This window comes from Lissotriton vulgaris, chromosome 6 (assembly GCF_964263255.1).
Source record: "Lissotriton vulgaris chromosome 6, aLisVul1.2, whole genome shotgun sequence".
Taxonomy (NCBI): domain Eukaryota; kingdom Metazoa; phylum Chordata; class Amphibia; order Caudata; family Salamandridae; genus Lissotriton; species Lissotriton vulgaris.
Genome location: NC_141694.1, coordinates 1,580,431,514 through 1,580,455,377, shown reverse-complemented (window position 1 = coordinate 1,580,455,377; position 23,864 = coordinate 1,580,431,514). Strand labels below are relative to the sequence as shown.

General features: G+C 44.1%; 2 protein-coding genes across 18 annotated transcripts in view; both read right to left on the bottom strand.

The window, feature by feature from the left end:
* The window catches only part of NRXN1 (neurexin 1), a 1,556,457-nt gene that overhangs the window by 351,075 nt on the left and 1,181,518 nt on the right, over positions 1-23,864 (bottom strand). The window lies entirely within an intron of this gene.
* Positions 104-5,861, bottom strand: LOC147709161 (uncharacterized). Its single transcript, XM_086925444.1, has 2 exons — positions 5,468-5,861; positions 104-849 (listed from the first exon to the last, which is right to left on the bottom strand). Exons 1-2 carry the CDS (start codon positions 5,822-5,824, stop codon positions 382-384), a joined length of 825 nt encoding a protein of 274 aa, XP_086781570.1. The 5' UTR covers positions 5,825-5,861; the 3' UTR covers positions 104-381.

The window sequence follows — 23,864 nt, the reverse complement described above, 5'->3', positions numbered from 1 at the left end:
GTGGGCGACTGTAAAGGGGGGTCAGGCATGGACAGGACACGTTGCCGTGGTACAGAGGGTTTTATTTTAACATACAGTTTCTTTTTCCTAAACGTAAGTCTCTCTTTGGCAAACCCTGCAGGATCCGTGATGACAACAAGGATGTATAGGTCCTTTCGTGGTCGGGATGTCAGGCCGGCGTCTCTTCCAAAGGAACTCTCGCAGGGGTTGTGCCGAAAACAAAATAAAGAAAAGGACCAATTACTGCCACGTCCTGATATACTTTTGTTCCCAGGTACCAAGGGGTGAGGGATCACCGTTAAGTGTTTCACATTCTCTTACGGAAAGCTCTGGTGAGGGTTGTGAGGGTCGGGATTTACAGGGCGGGGTAGTGTAGGGATACTAGGGAGGGGTCAGGTCTTTTGAGGTGGTTGAAGTTCCCCGTCTGCCCACCCAGTTTGAGATACGGTCCCGTACCTGTCGGAGCCACACTCCTCCCTCGGGAGCGTGGCACGGCGCTGCGCGGAATCGTTGGCCTCCTGGCACGTCTTCTTCAGACAGGGCTTCACCTTGCTCGTCTGCTTCTCGTCCTCGCGTTGGGGTTTCCACGTCCCGGGCTTCACCCTGCTCGTCTGCTTCTCGTCCTCGTGTTGGTGTTTCCACGTCCTGGCGGCGATCTTCCACGACCTCCTCTCTCCGGTCCTCGCCTCCGGTGGTGACGTCACACGCCGACCTCCACGATTCCGGTCCTTTAACCAATGAAAGGAAGGCTACGTCATCAGGGGCAGTCCCGGCGTCCTGCTCCGTATTCCAGTTAAAGGAGCCGTGTTGCATTTCCGTTGACGATGTTCCCCACGTGAAAGGTTCGTCCTGTGGAGAAGGAGCAACGATTTCTTCAGTGTTTACAGACCACCAGTTACTCTCATTACAGCCGTCCTGACTATTAGTCCTCGACCCGGTCACCTGGTTACACACCTCCCCCCCTGGATTCTCCCGATCGGGGAGAAGAGGTGACCTAGACAAAAAGTCCGCATTAGCGTTGTCCCTTCCCTTGCGGTGTTTTATGACAAAGGAAAAGGGCTGTAGGAACAAGGACCATCTAAGAACCCTGGGATTAAGGGACATGTTCCTTTGCATCCATTGTAATGGCGCATGGTCCGTGTAGAGAACAAATGGACGTCCCTCTAGGTAATATCTTAGTTTATCCACAGCCCATCTAATGGCTAAGCACTCCCGTTCAATCGTAGGGTATTTCCGTTCCCTGGGATGCAACTTGCGACTCAGGAACAGTACAGGGTGTTCGTTACCATCCTCCCCCTCCTGTGACAATACAGCCCCAATTCCTACCTCCGAGGCATCAGTGGCTAGCGAAAAGGTTTTGCTGTAGTCCGGCGGAATCAACACCGGGTTCGTAGTGATAGCTCTTTTTAGTGCCTCGAACGCTACCCTGGCCTCCCTGGAGGGTTGACGCAACTGAGAGGGTTTGGCTGCCTGGCTGAGAAGATCCGTCAAGGGGCTGGCAGTGGCCGCAAAATTCTCTATAAAGCGTCTGTAGTATCCAATTAGACCTAGGAATCCCCTTAATTCTCTTTTGCTGGAAGGGAAAGGGGTCTGCATGATAGCCTTAACCTTCTCTTCCTGAGGGGCGATGACTCCCTCTCCTAGCAGGAAACCTAAATACTTGACCCTGGGAAACGCTGCTCGCGATTTTTTTGCGTTAACATGCAAACCTGCTTTATTCAGGGCCTGAAGTACTTCCTGCACATGTCTCAAATGTTCCTCCCAGGTCTTACTGAATATCACTATGTCGTCTAGGTAGACGGAGCAAAACTGTTTCAGGTTTGATAGGACATGATTCATTAACCTTTGAAAGGTGGCTGGTGCCCCATGTAAGCCAAAGGGCAACACATTGAACTCGTAGAGTCCCTCCTCTGTGGCAAATGCCGTTTTTTTTCTGTCCTCCTCTCTCAGGGGCACCTGCCAATAACCTTTTGTAAGGTCGAGGGTTGTTATATATCTAGCCTCTCCAATCCGTTCAACTAACTCGTCCACTCGTGGTATGGGGTAGGCGTCGAAGGCCGATATGGCATTCAAAGCCCTGAAATCCATACAGAAACGAGTGGAGCCGTCTGGTTTTGGGATCATCACAATGGGAGATGACCAGTTGCTGTGAGATGGTCTGATGACTCCCAACTTGAGCATTTCTTCCACCTCCCTTTTGACATCCCCTCTCCTAGCAGCCGGAATCCTGTATGGCCGTTGCTTGATAATCTTCCCTTCCTCTGTCAGTATTTTGTGCTCTGTCAGATGAGTCAGCCCCGGGAGGTCTGAGAATATGGAAGAAAAGGTACTGAGAGTCTGTAACAGGCTTTCCTTTTCCTGTTCTGTTAACTCCGGGTTGACTGGTAACTGGTCTAAGGTACTTTGGGACTTACAGACTGGTAAACCAAAATGAGCTGCTCTTGGAGGGGGTCCTATCCACTTTTTCAGAAGGTTTATGTGGAAGGTTTGGCTTCTGGAGGGGGACAACTGGACTCTATAGGTAGTTCGGCCTATGGTATCTATCACAGGGTAGGGGCCTAGCCACTCGCTTTTAAACTTCTGTGTAGAAGAAGGAAGCAACACCAAGACCAAATCGCCCTTTTCTAGAGTACGCCATTTTTTTCCCTTATCGTAGTAGAATTTCTGTTTACGTTGTTGAGTTTCTGCATGGGAATACGCTAAGTCTCTGAGCTTTCCCAACTTGGATTGGAGTTGTTGAGTGTATTCCAAGAGGGATCTTTGTTCTTCTATGCCTTCCTGTTCCCATGCTTCCTTGGTTATTTCTAGAAGGGACCTAGGTTGCCTTCCATATAATAATTCAAAGGAGGAACATCCCAAGCTACTTTGGACTTGAGCCCGTAACACATATAGTGCTAGGGGAAGAAGCCGGTCCCATTCTTTACACTCTACAGATAACATCTTTTTCAAGGTTGTTTTCAACGACCGATTATACCTCTCAACGAGGCCATCCGTCTGAGGATGATATGCCGAGGTTTTTATTTGATGCATATCTAACAGTTTGCACACTTCCTTCATCAATTTTGATACAAAAGGAGTACCTTGATCCGTAAGGATCTCTTTAGGGAATCCTACTCTTGCGAATAACTCTACCATTCTGTCTGCTATGTTCTTGGTAGTGGGCGTTTTCAATGCAAAAGCCTCAGGGAACCTCGTGTGATAGTCTACTATGACTAATGCATAAGTGTTTCCGCTGGAAGACCGGGGTAAGGGGCCTATAAGGTCCATCCCCACCCTTTCAAATGGTTTACCTATGAGAGGCATCGGTTGCATAGGGACAGCTTGGGGCCGCGTCAGGTTTTTCTTTTGACATATGGCACATTTCTTACAGTATATCTCCGCCTCTTTATACAGGCCGGGCCAAAAGAAATGGCGCACAATATTTTGGGTGGTTTTTTCGGCCCCGGAATGACCGGCTGTAAGATGTGCATGGGCATAATACAGGATCTGTTCCCTGAAGTCACACGGTACCACTAACTGAAGGCCTTCCCCTGCCTTTCCTTCTCGATACAGCAAGTCATTCTGTATTACAAATCTGGGGAATGTAGCATGGGTGAGAGTTTGTGCCACATGAGCAGCCTCCCACGCATTCATCAGTGTTGCGTCGTTGGCTTGTGCAAACCTGAAATTCCTATCCAATACCCACGGCTCCTTTACTAGGTAGGCACTGGCTGTTTTATTCTGAGATGACAGTTTGTCTTTGAAAAGTGACATAAAGTCGGGGTTATCAATACCCAAAATGATATCTTCCGGCAAAGAAGATATAACCCCAACCCTAATTTGTACTGGGGCTCTATCCTGAGGTTCTATGACCAATTGTGCTACCGGATACGGTCGCACATCGCCATGGACGCACCTTATGTGTACTTGTTCGTTAGGAATGATCTGTGTAGGTCTAACCAGTTTCTCCTGCACTACAGATTGTCTACACCCTGAGTCTAACAACCCTCGTATCGTCTTATCGTTGATCCGGATACGTACATAAAAGGATGGACCCATTTCTGCTGAGTACATAACGGCTCGGGGAATATAGCCAACCTCCATTGGTTCTTCGGCTGGTTTCCTTTTGGGACACATCCGGGCGATGTGTCCCCACTCCCCGCAGTCAAAGCACTGGGGTCCTTTCAACGGTACAGTATCCACTCTCCACGGTTTTTGCCTGACGGGAGGGGGTAGCTCTGGTTTCTTTTTGTCAGTTTTCATGGTGACTGGAGGTTTACTGGGTTTTTCAGAGTCCCAAGGAAAAGTTCTGGGTTGTACTCGAGAATAATTAGTGGCCATTTCAATGGCCTGGGCTACTGTTAAACCAGAATGCTGGCGAAGCCACCTTTGCGTTCCGTACGGCAAGGCCTCCATAAATTGTTCTAGTACTATGCTGTCCATAACATCTTCTTTGCTTCTTTGGCCAGGTTTAAGCCATTTCTCTGCTGCCATTTTCAGTCTTAGATACAGCGTTTTGGGGTTTTCCCCAGCTACCCCTCTTTCCTTTCTGAACCGTATGCGGTAGGCCTCGGGGTCTAGACCTAGATGGTCCAGGATGACTCCTTTGATGGTGGCGTAGGGGGTATTACCGTCATGATTAGCGACTTGGTAAGCGGCTTGAGCCTCACCACATAACAACGGGGCTAGGAAAAAGGGCCATTTCTCTGGGGGCCATCCACATGCTAGAGCGGCTCTCTCAAAATTCGAGAGGAAGGCATCCGGATCTTCCCCCGGCACGTATTTTTGTAGTGCTACCCCGGAGGGATGGGGACTTCCGAGTCTACGGTCTGAACCGGTGACTGGGGTTTGGGCCAGTTTCTGCAGTCCCTCTATCTGGGCGCTTAGGGCATTCTTAAACAGTTCACGATCAGCATCCGCTACCGTTATCTGATTTTTTACCGCCCATTCCAGCTTGTCCTGTCCTTCAATAAGGTGCTGGATGACTTGCTCCATCAGTGATTGCTGGTGGGGGTCAGGAGATCCCACTTCTGACACCACTTGTAAAGGGGGGTCAGGCATGGACAGGACACGTTGCCGTGGTACAGAGGGTTTTATTTTAACATACAGTTTCTTTTTCCTAAACGTAAGTCTCTCTTTGGCAAACCCTGCAGGATCCGTGATGACAACAAGGATGTATAGGTCCTTTCGTGGTCGGGATGTCAGGCCGGCGTCTCTTCCAAAGGAACTCTCGCAGGGGTTGTGCCGAAAACAAAATAAAGAAAAGGACCAATTACTGCCACGTCCTGATATACTTTTGTTCCCAGGTACCAAGGGGTGAGGGATCACCGTTAAGTGTTTCACATTCTCTTACGGAAAGCTCTGGTGAGGGTTGTGAGGGTCGGGATTTACAGGGCGGGGTAGTGTAGGGATACTAGGGAGGGGTCAGGTCTTTTGAGGTGGTTGAAGTTCCCCGTCTGCCCACCCAGTTTGAGATACGGTCCCGTACCTGTCGGAGCCACACTCCTCCCTCGGGAGCGTGGCACGGCGCTGCGCGGAATCGTTGGCCTCCTGGCACGTCTTCTTCAGACAGGGCTTCACCTTGCTCGTCTGCTTCTCGTCCTCGCGTTGGGGTTTCCACGTCCCGGGCTTCACCCTGCTCGTCTGCTTCTCGTCCTCGTGTTGGTGTTTCCACGTCCTGGCGGCGATCTTCCACGACCTCCTCTCTCCGGTCCTCGCCTCCGGTGGTGACGTCACACGCCGACCTCCACGATTCCGGTCCTTTAACCAATGAAAGGAAGGCTACGTCATCAGGGGCAGTCCCGGCGTCCTGCTCCGTATTCCAGTTAAAGGAGCCGTGTTGCATTTCCGTTGACGATGTTCCCCACGTGAAAGGTTCGTCCTGTGGAGAAGGAGCAACGATTTCTTCAGTGTTTACAGACCACCAGTTACTCTCATTACAGCCGTCCTGACTATTAGTCCTCGACCCGGTCACCTGGTTACAGCGACACACACATATTTTTACTCTGCGAAATTCCACTGTGTTACATAAAAACTGTGTGAGATTCCGTGAAGGTCTGCCAATTGTAGGAATGTGGCGATGAGACTTAGCACCGGCTGTGCGTTCTGCACTGAAAGATCAGCAAGAATGGCACCACACTGTGTGCAAGAGCGCGCAGCCATTCGAGTTGAGAAGCAGCCCTTTGACAGCACCCACAACCACTTGTGTGTGATTATCTCACTGAAAGTCCTCCTAGCAACTGAATATAGCACTAGGGGATGCCACATCTCTCTTGTACTCGCTCGCCAGCTTGCATTCTTGGAGCCTCGTGGGAGAAAAAAGTCCACAACATGGCAATTGGCGGGATTTGGCCTGAACTCCACATTACAAAAGTAAGGCAGAATCTCAGAATTCCGCTAATTTCACGAGCAATGCAAAATGTTCTGCCCCGGCCAAGTTTGGAGTCAATTTACAGTGTTGGTGTATTTAGAAATAAGTATTAGAATCATGTTATGATTAAAGATTAACTTGTTTTTGGCTTGGTTAACCTAAGATTAACACTCAACCCAACAAAAATGGATGTGTATTCATGTGCAAATGATCATAGAATTAAAATTCAGTTGCTATCAAGTCAAAGTAAACATGATCACCCCCAGGAGAGTAATGGATGCAACATTTCCAGGTTACTGAGCCATTGTTGCAGAGCTTTCAGCTCATGCAACAGGTTTTTATGGATAGAAGCAAACTGCCTTTCTAAGTTTGCAGCTCAGTGTGATTGTAGAAGTGGGTCTGCCAAGTATGTGAATTCATTGGCATGAGAAGAGCAATTTGCATTATAAGAAAACTTGTTGATGGGAAGTGAAAGAAAATGAGTTGAGCCAAATTGTGAGATTCTAAGCAAATCAAAGTATATCCTGTTGCCATAGAAACTGCTCTGCAGCAAAAATGTTTACAATGAAACTAGTAAAATGGCAGTTTGAAACACTACAGACAAAGCAATGGATTGGATCAAAATGGTCAGGAATTCAATCTCGAACTTTCTAAAAATGATCAGTTTGCTCTATCACTCTACAAATTTGCTCCAGAAATCAATCAACTCCAGTTTTTGAGTGCTAAAAGCTAGTTGATTGATGGCGTCCTAAATGAGAAAAATAGAACCAAAGATTTCCGAAATGAGTGCTGTAAATTTGATACCTGTAAAATCTGCTGGTTACAGTGCTATTAATCTTCAGAAGTGAGTTGTAAAATGCTGTATAAAAATGTATTATTAATCTAGTTTTTGTTATTATTGTTAGAATATTGGAGAAGTGTGGCTCAATGGTTAGAGTGGCAGACCCTGATGCAAAGGTCTGGCCCGAGACCAGGGTTCAATTCCTGCCTCAGCGAGTCTTGGGCTCAATTTCCTTGGACCTGATATTTCTCGCCTCGGTGCCTAATCTAATCATGGGTCCCACGCTGCAACTCTGGGCAATAGCTTGCTTAATTTCCACAATGGCCCCAACAGCACTAGGATGCCTGGCTTGCACCCAGGAGTGGGCAATTCACAGGGAAAGGCCAGGAAGGGTTTCTCAGCAGTATGCTTACAGCGCCTTGATGCCATGTCTGGGGTGATACGTGCGCTATACAAGCAACACTACATTTACATTTTTCTTCTTCTGGCTATTAGTATCATTGTTACTTTTATTGTTATTATTATCATCATTATTATTATGAGTAGTGATAAATCCTGCTTATTGGTGAAAGCAGATTTATTATTACTATTTTAGAAATACCACTTTTAGAAGTAGGCAGTTCTTTGTGCTATGTATCTTTGTGCCCTGCGTGATGTGTATTGACCGTCTGGTTCTGGCTCACAAGGTAAAGGGAATGTGCATTCACAACAGCCAGCCACTGGGGGAGGGGGGGGTTGAGATGTGTCCTGCCCTGCCTGGGTGACTTAGCGCCAGGCTGAATTGGCCTGGTCTGCATTTGAAGTGGTGAGAGATGTAGCATCTGCACCTCAATAGGGCTGTGCCTGCCTTCCACAATGCTGACTCCACCCCCTGTGGTGTGCCTGGAGCCAAGCCTTACATTTTGAATGAGGGGTGTTGTTCACTTGCAAATGTAATTTTAAAGTGTCCCCAGAACTGGTCTGGACTGAGCTCAGAGCCCTGTGCCAGGAAAAAACAAAGACATTTTGACTATAAGTACTGGGGCTGTGACCCCATGTAAGGAGCTGAACTGGGAGAGAAGATACAGCGCAGAATTCTGTGGGTCAGGAGGACCCACCGTTGGGGACTAAGCTGCTGCCTACTAGGTGGCTAAAGGGACTGCCTTTTGCTAAGGAGCGCTATGTCCTGGCCTGCCCGTGCCCTGTTCTCTGGTCCAGGAATTAGCAGGGCTGTGTGGCTGACCCTGGGTAATTGGACAAATATAGTATGTGGTTAGCGCTGCACCAGTTATCTTCCTTACTGTAGAGCGCTTCAGAGGTGCCATGCTTAGAAGCACTGTGGTGGGTGCTAGAAATCTATTACCTGAGCCTGAGATGTGGGCTCACACTCATACCAGTGCGTCAGGCGCAGGAGAGTGATGACCCGCCATAAGAGGTGCAGAGAAGTTGCTGTGTGGACCGCTTCTCATGATGCTGGGGCACTAGGCGCTTCCTAGCAACCAGCTTGGACAGAGAGGAGAGAAAGCCCCGGCCTGCCACAGTCCCGCCCAGCAGGATGCCGTGATGAGCCTCAGAGTAGTGAGGAGGCTCCAGACATGAGGAAGCTGCATCACTTCCATTTCTGAGCCGCACTCAAAGGGAGTTCCCCTCGAGCACCAAATCTCAGGAGGAGCTCTACTGATTTCAGAATCCAGTGGAAACCCCTTCCGCTGCTCGTTCCATGAAACAGAGGGGGGCGCAGGAATGGGGAACCTGCTGATTCAAGTTGGGTACCAGGTGTGTTCTATCCTACTGCCTCTCTGCAGCACTTGACCCTCATAGCAGAGCCGCAGGAGCGCGAGCAGTCTCTGGTGGGAGCTGCAGGGGAGGGGGGCCTGATCGACAGATCAACAGGATTGTGCAGTAAAAGGCAGACCGGTCCTTTGCATGTCCAGACGGGGGAGCGTGTCCCACAGGCAAGAGCGAGAAACCTAGCTTTGGAGCTTCCCTGAAGGGGAAGCTGCGTCTCGCCACAGTGCCTTGGGACCCGCCTTCATGGAGCATACTGCGGCTGCTTCACTGAGAGTGAAGCTGTGTCTGCCTACTCGACAGCGAGATTTAGGCACAAAACTGCATGTTTTCTTCCATACATGCCTAAGGGGCACATTGACCTACGCAATTTTTGGGACAAGTGCCTAGTGGCACTGTTACTTATATGAAGGAGCCCTAAAATGTGGTTACAGATTAGATGCTGGTGATCCTCATATTTCAGTGCCTGCTTGTGATTCATGTGCCTTACCTTGCAGCTTTTGTCCTGATGAGAATACATATGGGGTGTTCTTTTGTCAGCAATGATTCTACTATGATGAGTGTACTCTGCAAGTATTTACTGTGGTGCACTGATGGTGTGTTTATGACAGTGGCCTGATTGGCCTAGTGATTTATGTAAATCCCTGTGAAGTCATGATGAATGCCTGGTGGCACAGTTTAATAATGTGATTGTGATCTAATGTGTTTCTGTGGATAATACAAAGGCTATTTTTATATAACCTTGTTTGAAGTTTCTTTAGTGTGTCACTGCTGTGTGAATGTGTTGCACACAATCTTTACAGGTAGCCTGTGGGATAAGCCTGACTGCTCTGCCAAGCTACCAAGAGGGTGACCAGGGGCTATCTTTGGTGTGTAACTCTCCTGCCCTGAGTAAAGTGGTGGGTTCTGCCTGGTTTAGGTGCATACCCTAGCCAACCAGAAACTCAATTTGTAACACGTTTGCATGTGATCAGCAATCTACCCGGAAGGTGGTCTAGAATATGATTTTACTCACTTGCCAACTTAACATTGGCTAGCCATGAGAGAGGAAAAACTCTGTTCTGCCCCGCTACGTGGAGTTTACCAGAACTCCACACTCTAAGTGGAGCGTAGAGTGGGAAAAACTCTGCAAACTCCGCAAGCGGAATGGAATATTACACCCAGGCCTAATGAGGGGAGGTGAATAAAACATCTAAGAGCAAAATTTTGAAAATGTTGGTAAAACACAGGAATTTTAGTATCATAACTTTATTAATAAGGATTGGACACATGCTTCTGAATTTTCATTGATTTAAAAAAATGTCTTGGGGTATGCACAAAAACCTCAAATCAAAGACTTCATATTTACTCCAGTGGCTTCATGCATACTACAACTGATTGTTTACCTGATAACAGCCCACCTGACTATGTGTGGCTTAAATGTCTATTAATACAAATAAATAACTTTTTTCTCTGCAAAATTAGAACATAGTTGATTAAGCTTTTTCAAGCTCAGTTGCACATGCATTTCCAAAGGGGAACAGACTATGTAAAATGTTCATGAGTACCCTTAGCATTCCCTTAACTGCCCTTAGTTTTCAATAAAATGTAACCGAAAATGAACCATAGTGGTGGACATATCATTCGTTGCTGGTGTTAATTTTGTGAAACAAAATAAAGTGTAGCCCCACAGAAGACTTTTTTAATGTACTTAATATTTTCTTAAATGGAAAAAACGCCTGATACTCTGATCCTAAGTGCCCACTCTTTTCATCTTTTCTCTCAGCCTCCATCATCTCCCACCACTGTGTACTTGATTGGCCATTGAAATGTGCACTTAACCGTCTTTATCACCAATGGAGCTGACAATATTTTGCGGTTGATCTGCTTGGATTATGTTAATTAACAGCAAGGTTGTTGAAAAAAATCTGGTCTTGTTTGCTGAAATATCCTGGTCTTGTTTGTTATAAATAACCGTCTTGTTTGTGCTACATAGATTGTTTAAAATACATATTTTGATCAGCTGCTGATGAATCCTTACCTGTTTCTCTGTTTGTGTACCACCAATCTGTGTTGTTTTAAGGAATTCAGAAAGACTGGTCAATGTGTCTGTTTCTTGGGGTGTTTGAGGTAGCAGGGATGGATTTGAAGCATTAGACGATTGGTTCACTAAAGCAATCATAACATGGTATGGACCAGAGGGACAGATGAAATGACATATTAGTCTTTGCATGGTTGTATCATTTGAACGCTTAGCTGTAGGTTAAGATGTATGTAAGATGTGGAGCGTGTTTGTGCGCTGACAGTTGGTGCAGAATTATTTATTTCCAAAGCTTAGGAAACAGATTGATCTAAAGATTAAACAACGATTTAAGGAGTGTGAAGGTAGTAGACTTTCATAATTCAGACCCTGAAACAAATGGAGGGCCAATGTGCAATACACAGAACTGATCATATGCCTGGAGATGATTAAAGTTCAGGTAATATTTAGGGGACAGTGCTTCATCTGTCATTTAATAAAGAGTGTACTTTCCATTTGTATGTCAATTTTGTTTATTGTCTCTACAAATTTTACACTGTGTCAGAAGTTGCAAAAATCTTATGGCAGCAGCAAACAAGCCTTCTCCTCCTGTGTTCTTATCTGACAAGGGTGAGCTGCTTATACCATGGAAAAGATGGAAACATTTATTTGAGTCATACCTTGAAGCAATTGTAGGTGAACACTTTTCAGCTGCTATGAAACAAGGAGTATTGTTGCACAATTTAGGTGTGGAAGGTCGCAATATCTATGACATTCTTGAAACCATTTTATAGGAAATGCAGAGGGGGAAGCAAGAGATGCTTTTGAGATGTTCGTTTTAATGTTAGAGAAACATTTTGAAGCAAGAATCAATGTGATATTGGAACTCCACAAATTATTTTCAAGAACCAAAGGGAAGGGCGAGAATATAGGAAATTACATTTCTTGTTTGCGAACATTGGCACGCACATGTGACTTTGATCCCCTAACTGATTCACTTATTAGAGATCAGTTGGTGTGATGCACCTGTAATATCAGGGTTTAGCAGAAGTTATTGGCAAAGAATCCTGATTTCAGGTAGGCCATTACCATTGTAGAAGGCATAGAAAGTACAAACACTTGGCTGTGTGAAATGTGATCTGTGCCTTCTTCCTTGCAAGGTGACTCCAATAATCTTGCAGTAAATGAAATTGTGGGGAAGGTTTTGTATAAGATCAATCAAGAAGGGAAGCAAACTGGAGCCAGCAAGGAGTAAGATAAAGTGCTATTGCTGTAGCTATCCTGGCCATTCGGCGAACAGTACTCAGTGTTATGCCAGGAATTCTGTTTGTAGAAAGTGTGGGAAGAGGAATTATAATTGGATTGTAAGGGTGATGAAGATCAAACAGTCAATCTAGAATGTGAAGATCTAGCTAAGTTGATGTTGACTATCAAGCCTAATCCAACTGAAGAGGATGTGAGTCCATTAACCATGCCTGAGTGCCTTATCAAACTTAATAATAAGGAAGTGGATGTTCCCCCTAATATAAGTCCATTGAACTATGGAAGCTCCAAAATAACTGAGTTATGCTGTTATGAGGATTACATTAATAGATAAATAGACAGTAGGGAAAGTGTATGTTGGAAAGCAAGGGGATAATATGTTGGGTTGGCATCACTAACGTGACATTGGTATTATGTTGAACCCTAATGCTGTGAAACCGCTCATGCCTGGGCTGCCTGAACAGGAACTTGATGACATATTGAAACACAGTATGTTCAGTGGTAAATTGGGTCTCGTTAAGGATTTTGAGAACAGAATTATCTTGAAGAAAAATGCTATTTCCTCTATCCACAAAGTCAGGAAAGTTTACAATCTCATGTTTAATCCAGTTTAAAAAGAAATCAACAGGCTGATCAAGGATGGGGTGATTGAGGAGATTGAAGCCTCGGAATGGCTTGCTCCAATTGTGTTGGCACTGAAGGATGGGGCAAATAATTTAGGATGTGTGTTGACAGGAGAGAGTAAAATAAGCATATCTGAGTTGATCGCCAACCTATCCCTAACATCTCTGAGGCTTCAACCCCTTCCATGCTGATCATGAACCCCAGCCGTCATGCACTACGGTGCTCGTGTGCTGATGACGGCTGGGGTTCGTCACGGCCCGCCCCTGTTCATGTTGTTTACAGCACACAAGGGGAATCGCGGCCGCATGGAAGGGGTTAACAAGCTTGGGGGTACCAGAGTTTTCAGTGTCATGGACCTCTCATCTACAAATCATCAAGTTAAGTTGCATGAGTCCAGACATCTGACATCATTTGTCACACCCATGGGAGCTTACCACTTAATTCGGATGCCAATTGGGTTGGCGTCTACAGCAGTATGCTTTCAAAGGCTCATGAAAAAAGTGCTGACTGGGGTACCAAGCATAAGTTTCTTACAGGGTGACATCCTGATTTTTGTGAAAGATCTAGAGGAACAAGACTGTACACTAGTGAAGGTGTTGCAGGGATTGACAGAAGCAGGTTTAACACTTAAGAAAGTGAAGTGTAGGTTTCGAGGTGGTGCTGTTTCATATTTGGGCTATACTATCTCTGCTGAAGGGATTAAGCGTGTGTTGGATTTGGTTGACTCGATTCTTACAGCACTGGCACTGCGAGACAGACAAAGATCAGGTGAGATCTTTCCTTGGACTGGTGGAGTATTAATCCAAGTTTGTTCCTAATTTCCCTGGGTTGGCCCAACCTATTCGGGCTTTCTTGAAGAAATGCCCACGTTTTGAGTGGTCTGATGAATGTGAAGAGGGATTTACGTCCATTAAGATTTGCAATGGTGAAATGTCTACTTCTGGACATTTTGATGTTTCTAAATCGACTATTTTAGCTACAGACACTAGTCAAGTTTCAATTTATTGTTTCAATTCATAAAAATTGTTACAAAAGGACGTGCATGGTTTGTCATTCCAAGGACCTTTTTCAGTCATTAATAAAAACAGCATCTTATCATTTCATTTAATACATTTTGAATGGTTTCAAAGAACATAAAATAGAGGTCCATAAAAAGTAATATTTTATCCCTGATTTGGGCCCAAGGTCTCACTTTAGACCGAAGCTCAATCTTTGCTTATGAGTTCATTACGTTTTCCTGCAAAATGTCGATGGTCCAGACAGTTCCATGGGATCTCTAAGTTAAAAAGAAGCTTCATTGCATCTAGGCAGCTGCAGATGCCACATTTAAAAAATAAGCTTCTTAATAAAGTGCAATGTGCGTGTCTCAATTCAGGGCAGATACAAACTAGTTGGGCCAGAGACTCCTCAAAGTGATGGCACAGTCTGCAAGAGGCGACGCAGGTGTTTTTGTCTTTTATTGGCATAACCATGAATCTGACTGACAGGATTTGCTTTAATATTGATTTGTTCAGAGCTGAGTCAAGGTATGGCTCCCTCAGTTTGTCCTTTTATGAGCTGGCTAGAATCCCACTAGACACTAGTCTTACGGGGCTAGGAGCAGTGCTGTCATATATTGATGGAGGTGAAGAAATGGTAGCAGTATTTGCATTCTGCTCATTCAAAGATGCAGTAGAACTGTACTCCACTATTGAGAGCGAAGCTTTGGCGTGTGCATGAACGATCAGACATTTTACATTCTATTTGAGTAGTATGCCATTTGTGGTTAGGTCTGATCATAGACTGTTAGTCCATGTATTTTCCACCAGGAGAGATGATGAGCTTACACTTAGGATTGATAGATGGGTGAAGGGGTTGAATGATTTAAATTTCCAGGTGGAGTCTAATGCCGGTTCCAGTAACACAGTGGCAGATTGTCCATCCCGTCTGCCGTTGGACAGGGGGGGTGATGTCGATGGATGTTGACCATATCAGCTCGGTTTGTGGAGAGTGTGTTACATGAAGAGTGGCAGTTAGCAAGAGAGGAAGATAAAGAAACTAAATTACTCAAAGAGTTTATAGTTAATGGTTGGCCAGAATTTAGAATCGTCTCAGAGGAGGTGAAAGAATTTTGGAATGAAAGGGAACAGTTGAGATGGAATAGGAGTGATTTGTTCAGAAGGAAATATCTGATTCCACCCAGAATCATGAGAGAACAAATTGTGAACTTGGCGCATGAGGGACACTTGGGGAGGAATTACAGTAAAGCAAAAGTGAGGAAGTTGTACTGGTTGCCAGGGTTAGATCGGCACATTGAGGGTCTAGATTGTGTTTAATGTGCCGGGAGTGACAAGAGTAGAGCAGTATCTAAAGCTCCATTGCCTCCTGTACAGATTCCAGAAGAATGATGGAAGTAGCTGGGACTTGATCTTGCTGGTTCTTTCCATCTTCTACCTCCAAGTGAAAGATATGTAATATTATTTGTTTCTTATATGTCCAAGTGTGTAAGGACTAAATGTGTGATCTCAATCGACACTAGGGGGTTGATTAGCTTCTTGAAAGAGGAGTTTGTTCGGGGAGGTGAGCCCTCTGAAATTGTTATAGACAATCGTGTCCAGTTGACATCTTGTGAAATACAGGATTTTTTATGAGATTTGTCCATAGTTCATCTTAAAATGGCGTTGTATTCTCCACAAGCGAACGGACTTCCTGAGCGCATGAATCCGGAGGTGAAATTGTGTGCACAAAAAGCAGTAGAAATGAGAAGGCCTTAGTCAGAGGAGTTGAATGAAGTATGGTGGGCTCATTGCAATACTCCTAGCCCAGTAATGTTTCTGGAAGAGGTGTAGAGTTGTTAGCACAAAGCTGTGGGACCGTTCATGTCTGCTCTGTGCGTATAACATGCTGCTGGATTTTTTAAAATAGAAGGTGGCTCATATTGAACATAGGGATGCTCCTAAAAAATGGTCTGAGGAAGTAGGTGGATTGTGTTCTTATGTTACCATTATGTCACACTGGTATGAGTACTGGTCAGAGCAAGTAAGAGAGGAATATTTGTTTCATTGCACTGTCATTCTGAGGATCCTAGAAGTAAATCCAGGTGCAGAACTCTTTACAAGTCAAGTATGTCATCTAAAGGTAATTGGCTGAAGGAGGAATGCATTAAAACAGTCTTAATGTATGAAACCAGGTAGGAAGGCTAGCAAGCATGTGTGTGGATTTAACCTCATCAGAGGCATTCCCTCAAACCTTCCGCACCTCCTTCCAGGATGGATTTTCTGTGATCCAGCATACTGCCACTGCTCTCTCCTTTTCCATTCCTGGAACAAAATAGTGTGTGAACTACATTAACACCGGTTGCACCACTTTTATGTCCCTGTGCAGAGGCTCTCTTCTCCAGCACTATATTCTTCTGGGTGGTGTGGGTATGCATTTGTCAATGGTATAGGGAATCTGATGGGATCTTCTGAAATGCCAGTTGACATAGATGTTTTGTTTTATCAACTTTACATGGAACGCCTTTATTTTAAATGCATCCTATTGCAGGGGCATGAGTGCAGTACACTTTCTTATGACAGCGACATGGGATTCTCTACACTGTCTATTACAAACAACATCTTTTTGCATCCCTTCTCAGTATATAATGGAACATTGCACAAGTAAAATCACATTTTCCTGCAAGTTCTCTGCTGGGAATAGGCTGCAGAAATAGCCCAGAGAGGCTCTGACAATATACTGCATTCTTCTGAAGAGCGACAGGCAAGTACAAAAGAATGACTTCAGCTTTGATACGGAATATCAAATCCTTAATTTGCTTTTTTTTTATTCCTGTTCGGTTTCCCTTTTAAATTTTCTCTCCGCTCCAGCATTCTCAGATGTCCACTTGAGACGCAGAGATCATTTCACAAGCAAGGATTATTTTTTATTTACTTCAACAACAATTTAGCTGGCGTGCCTCAGCGAAAAAAAGCAAAAGAAATAAATCCAGCGAAAGAAGGTTAGATGCATGGATACTCTTGCTCAACAGGAGCAGAGCCACACACAGTATGAAGGCAATGGATCATAAAAGGAGAGCAATTTCCTCCTTCAGGGATTATGCGCTGCCCTCTTTTGTACTCCTAAATCAAAGTTTAGGGTTTTTTATGCCTTCAAATAATTGTGGATTTATTCAATTTAAATAAATAGTCTCCAGAGAAGCTGAAATGGAGCAGAAAAAGCATTGCTTCCCTGCAAATCGATATCTTAGATAAAACCCTTTCTGTTGTACTTCTTTTAGCTGGACTATTGATGGAGCATGAAAAATTAAGCTGCTGACCAAGTCAGAGATAATTACCTTAATGAGAAGATAAAGTAATTTCTTTCTTCGCTGTAAGTGACCCTTCCGGCAAACCTTGGCGGTTGTGATGGTGCCTGATAATGTAGTTGCGAAGGTTTCTAATAAAATGGGTAGGGCGATATGTCTGTGTGTATGGTGGTAAGACACATTATTCTACTCACAGCCATACACACTGCAACCACCTGATATCCAACGTATATCTGTAATGACTTGGCTGTGCTTGGTTTCATCAATTAAACAAAGGCAGGTCTTTTACTGGGCCAAATGTGCTACTGCAATTCAAGGTTGGGTGCATTTAACGTACTACAATAGCTATGGAGCACAAAACTTTGCAAACATCTAAGTGAAGTCTTCATGCCCACTGTTTTGTATTTGGCATGGCCAGCTCAGCCTTCATTTCTCTTAAGGGTTATAAAAGGAATATTCTCAAATGTAATCACACTACAATGCTTTGTGGCTCTGCAAGACTAACGTAGGAGTACGTTATGCATTACATTTTTTTTTTCTTGGTCTTGCTTAAATTCAGAACTGCGTACTGTACCTTTTCTTGGTACTATAGAACCATTTCACAATCTCCACAACTTAAAATCAGCATAAAATTCTAAAAAAAATGTGTTGATATGAAGGCTGACTGAAGTGCAAGCACACCTTTACATTTAACATCAAGCCGTTTCAGAAAATGTAATGCTTTGTGTGACCATCCCAAGACTGTGTCATTTGCCCACTTTAGAGAAAGTTCTGGAGCAGACAACACAAGTATGCAACTACAAGTGGAATAATTGTGGTTGTTGAAAAGGGAAATTAGAAGTACACAATCCCAAACATAAATGTTCATGGCACGGCTTGCACCTTGCTCATACTCCCAAGTGACTGATTGACATAAACATCACAATGCTTTGGTGAAATTAAAGCCTGGTGCAGTCTAGCTTGTTGCTGATGGCCGAGAATTTGCTCCGTCCATCACCACCCGCACCGATCAGACACAAATTGACTGCTAGCAGAATATTAGCCAGTGAGCTAGACTGCACAAGGCTTTAATTTCACCAAAGCATCGTTGAAACGGATCTACAGGCCATTGTGCCACAACTCCTCAGGTCTTGAATCCTCCAGCCTGCCAGGACTGTGTACATACAATATCCTCATCCCCGTCTTGAAAAAGACCCGCCGTGACCACCAACAGGGGCACAGAAGAGTCGAAATGTCAATGCATTTCTTAGGTTCAGAATGACCGGGTTTCCTCACTAGGGAAGAAACTTCGGGATTCAAATAAAGCTCTGGCCTTCTCTAAAGAAATATTTGCATCTAGAACCATGTTGACACTGTATATATTGTTCACTTTGTCACTTTTTCACATTGCACAACTGTCACTTAAAAGTATTTTGTACATAATTGGATTGCACGGTCCTTTTGGAATAACTATATCGCTCATAATGAAATTAAGTAATTCAGATAAACATTTGCGCACAGAACTAATTCATTGAGTACTGTTGTTTTTTCGTTTGTGTGTTAAGAGAGCATACATCATATTACATTTAATGTACCTTGAATTAATGTCAGTCCTACCCGCCAGAACCCTTTTTTCTTAATTGTCTAACTACCCAGGTTCTGAGGGACACAGGGTTACACACATCCACACTTTTGCTCTCACTAAAGCGTAGTGGTTCGTTGTGATACATATAAGTTCATCACATTGAACCTTTAATCATTTTTGCAGCAGCCTTGAAGAAGTATATATGGCCTCAAGTCCCACCTTTACACAGGATTAAAATGAAAAGAATTAAATACAAAAAGAGTACGCGTGCTTCTAAAAAACACTGATAGAAATGTATTTGACAGTCTACACCCTCCCTCTGAACCGGTTTCTGGCCTTGAGGAAGGATCAATAACGGAGAAGTTCAATTCCTGGCCGCTCAGATCTACTCCCTAATTAAACGCTGATGCAGGGCAGATGAAAGGGAAATTGCAAGTAAGATCAACTGCAATTTCAATAATGCAGCAGGCCATCGGAATGTTTAAAATAAGAATTTACAGCTTTCTTGAGCCAGACGTCCAAGCACCAGTGCCCCGGCCCACGCTGCGATTAGTCACAGAAGGCAACACTGCTTGCAGAAAGCTCATTCCTCCATGTAATATATAGTGTGTAATTCCTTCTGCACTGGACACTAGAGAAATAATACCAATAACACCACTTAGAGCCATATTTTTGCTGAGCAATAACTGGATTCCCTTGGTGAGACAAACTGCGCGGCTTTCTACCCCATACTTCATCCGAATGAAGGCTTAGCCAGTGCCTCATAAAGCCAAGAGGCAGAACAATTCCCGGTATTGACATATGGTTTTGATGAAACCCATGCTAGGAACATATAAAGTGAGGGCTTACTTAAAGTTAGCGCACATTTTCATGCTATGCTTCAATATTTATTTATTTGTTTATTTAGTTTATAATTGTGTATCTTGCCCTTGGTGGCAGAACTTAGATCAGGATCACACCGCTTTAATTAACCTAATCTCTCAGTCTACATCTCATCACATTTAAAATACAATAAAATGTTTCTTAAACCATTATATTAAAAGATTAGATCCATTAAAACGGGTATGCAAAAGGCTGTCTTTATCTTTTACCAAATAGCTATTTATATTTTGTAGATTGGTCCGTGTTTCTGACCTATGTGTAGAACATAAAACACATTTTGTACAACGCGATAATATCACTAAGGAACACAAAGCTACTTCAATTCTGCACAGTTAGTGTTTTTTACACTTGCTCAACATTATACAGGTCATGCCTGTTGATGTTGAAGATCCAAAAGAAAAACCAATGTAAAATTCCACAAAATTAAGATTTTCAGGAGAGAACCACTATCAATACCAAGGTTTTGCCTGAGAATTCTACTGCAAAAACCAAAATTTGGAAGAAAAATCTACAAAAATGTTACAGGTAATTTTACCCACCACCAAAGTTGTGTGAAGTCTGAAATCTATGCCCATTCATTGGTGAAATGTATGCTGCACTCATTAGATGACATCACACCTCTGTAGATCTTAAGTCATTTTTAATGTAAATCAACAAATGAGCAAAGTACATCTCTTTCTTTGCCATTCTTTGGGGAAGAACTAAAGCACTTTTGTTCTAAAGGATCCCGTGATCTCAGGAATCCCAAAGTCCCACTAGAGGGGATTCTAAAGATCACTGAAAAATAATAGACAAACCAAAGGGAAATAAGTATTGGCATTGTCAACAGCAGTTACTTCATTGATAAAGCAGATGTGACACACAGCTAGGACTCGTCTGAACTTTTGTAGTGAGACCACCGATGTGGCATGGAAAATTTGGAAGGCAAAGGCACAGTGGATGGCAGCACGAGGGCCAGATTTTTTGTTTAAGGGCATTATTCAGAGATTGCGGCAGTCAGACATATGCCACCAAGCCGGCAGCATCTCGACAATCGCATTACAGGAAGACCGCTGGACCGGCAGTGTGCCAGGGCTGTCTCGCGGAAGTCAATGCTGCTACATTTCAGCAACTGCACTGTTGCCCATGTACTGTATCCATGCACCATGTCAGGCATGGCTACCAGTGCATGCACAGCAGTGCAGGCATAGGGGGCACAACATGTGCCCTGGGCCAAAATGCCCAATGGGCGAAAACAGCCAGGGGCCCTAGAAGTGGCCACCTCCATGCCTTTTCCAACAAACATTTCAGGTTAGTGGTAAGGTTTTTTGGAATAGGCATGGTGGAGCCAGCATCGGCACCGCCTTCATTCCTTGTCGCTGTACACACTGCTGCAGGATCCAGGATGCGGTCTTGTATCGGGCCAGATGCAGTCTTACTGCCACACTTGTAATCCAGCGGTCAGACTGCCGAGGTTGTGGTGGTCTGACCGCCACAGTGAGCACCGCAGTCTTGGGACCGCCATGCCCGTAATCAGGCCCTTAATGTACAAAGTGGTTGGGCGTGGTGTAAGGCAGTAGGAGAGGGCAACTTTCTGATCTTGTCTCTTTGAGGAGATCTAGGTATTAGAGGACGAGAATGGCGGATGAGACCAGATATTATTTTTTTTTCTGTCAATTGAGGAGCTTGGGTGAGGAGGGCTACAGGCAACATCAGAAGCTACATTATTATTGTCACGCGGGTGGCTGGAGCAGCTGTTTTAAACATGGTAGGGTGCAAAAAGTGTTTGTTGTCCATGGTAGGGGAAAACGTGGTGAACCTACAAAAACATCTGATTGGTTCTTAGGGTACCCTCGACAACAAGATTGGGATGTGTGTTTTAAAGTTAGATACTGAATGATGACCAAAGCATTAACAAGCCACACACATCTACAGTAGTATCACTGTTCCCCCTACAACAAAGACTTCCAACTTGTTTATGGAATATGCGTAAAATATGGCGGATGAGAAGCAGCTATTACGTAGGAAATGAAGAGTGAAAAAACTGCAATATTTTAGATTCATAGCACGAAGAATAATGTTGTGAATTTGTGGCTTTATCCATTAATTATGTATTAGTGCCCTTTGTGAAGGGGAAATCGCCAAATGTACTTCAATCTAAATTTGCATTAAAGGCCACATGAGGATGTACGTAAAAGAAGGATCTAACGGTAAGCACCGCACCTAACTGCACCTAGAGAATATTTAGAATGCAAAGTGCAATGCATGAATACAAATATGGATTATTAATAATATTACCAGCAAGCTCTTTCGCAGGATGGCAAGGTTAATGGGTGTCTGATGGTTTTTGACCACAGACATGACCGTTATGGAAGCTCTGGCGTGAAAACAGAACTGCTTTATGAAGAGTGGGTTTTATACTTGTTTTTAAATATCAAGACTGCTGAGCAGGCACTTTAGAATGAGCTCAACGGAGCTCAATTAAACTGTGAACTCTAATTGTGGTAAAACTCTTATCACAGCCACATCACTCAAAGCCAATAACCAAAATCCTAAATCAAATATGAGAATGTAAAAATGAAACTTGCTCTATCTAAGCAGCCTTTTACATCACATGCTATTTGTAGCAAATTTAGGGGAATATTTACAACAAAATGTCAGAGCGAGGTGTTACGCCAAATATAGCAACGCCGTGCTGTGACATTTTTAAAATGCAGGGAAGCACCATATTGACAAGAATATGGATCACACCTGCATTTCCCCCAGCGCTGGTGCTAAAAAAGATGATTAGTGCCAACACAGGCACCCTGCTGCCATGTTGCAAGGGTGCCTCTGCTGCAGGCCCAATTGTTTATGCACAGGATCAAATGCTCCAGAATGCACCACACATGGAAAGAGCAAAATATGAGGAGAAATTAATAATTTCTCCTCGTATCACCACATTATTACCAGATATTCCCTGGAGTTGGTTTTTGGCACTGTTTCATCCTTGTAAATCTGAGGCACCATCAAACAGCACAGGGTGTTGCAGTAGAACGCCCACTGCAACACACATTGCACACCCTTTTGCCACAGAGGACTGCGGCAAAAAGAGTTATATTTACATGGTGGCGTTAATCCAAGGTAAGTGGCTTAGCACCACCTTATAAATATATGAAATGGTGCTACGCCACCCTTGCATCAAAAATAGGTGATTCTCCAGTGGTGAAAGCGGCTTGTAAATATGCCCCATAGTTGATAGATTCTATGGTTCGGTGGGAGTCTCAGAAAGATGTCTCTTGTCTCAAAAGTATTTAGTGGTTTTGCTATTATTTTGAAGGTACAGTGAATTTGTCAATTTTAAAGGTCCACTGTGTGAATTGTCTGCTGATTGTCAGGCCACCTAATGGCAGGACCTCTGTAGGGGTTTACACAATGCTACCTTACACATATTATTGTGAACGTGTTCAGTAGTTCTAGTATTTCACTTACATTGGTGTCTGTTATGGGTTGTCCCAGTAATGATTACATTGAAGGGGAAGCCCACATCTTTGTTCACTTGTGGCAGAGATCCTCATTATCTAAGAAAAGCATTAGTGCCAGGGGCATAACAGAGGCCTCTACAGCCAGTGCAGTGCAGGGGGCACCCTGGTTTTCTTGTTTAGAGGGGGCCCCCCTCACCATATAATCCATACCATTGCATGCCTTGCAGAATGGCATGGAATAAGAACTAGTGAAACACTCATGAAAGTTATTCTGCTTTCCTAAGGAGGCCGCTGTAGTGTAAGTGGGTAATTACTCAGAGGGTCCCCATTGAGGCCAATACCAATGAATGTCTGTGTGATCTAGGAGTCGCTGATGTTCCACATCACATTCTGCAGAAGGGACCCATCATTTAGCAGTATGCCACTAAGTAGTGCTGCTTAGTTTCTTCTTTTTGAGGTTATCTACATGATATTCAATGATTTGGATAATGAAATCTTTCTGGAGAGATGTGTTGTATCAAAGAAGCATCAGTGCAGACAACTTCAACTGCATGCCTCTGCTTTGCAAAAGCCTGAAGCAGTATTATGTTGGAGCGCTGCAAAGAAATCACATTAAAAGAGGGCACCAATTTAGTTTGTTAGGGCTAAGCTAAAAGGCCCCAGGATATATTTAACTGGCAGTGCTATAGCCGGTGGGATAAAAAAAAATGTGACACACATTCTAAAATGCAGTTGTTGGATATCATAAGAAAATCCTTGAATTTTATTTGGGGTGGGTCTTCTCAGTAGGATGTGGCTACAACCAAACCAAGTGCACATGGACATAAACATCTATGGAAAAAGGTGCATTTGAGCGCAATATTGATTTTTAATTATCGAGTTGCCGAAATATCGGAAAGAAATATCGTGA

Coding starts and splice junctions, on each gene's coding strand:
- LOC147709161 (XM_086925444.1), bottom strand. CDS start 5,824: ATGCAACACGGCTCCTTTAACTGGAATACGGAGCAGGACGCCGGGACT. Junction 850..5,467: donor GAGGAGTGTGGCTCCGACAG/GTACGGGACCGT, acceptor CCTTCTCCACAG/GACGAACCTTTCACGTGGGG.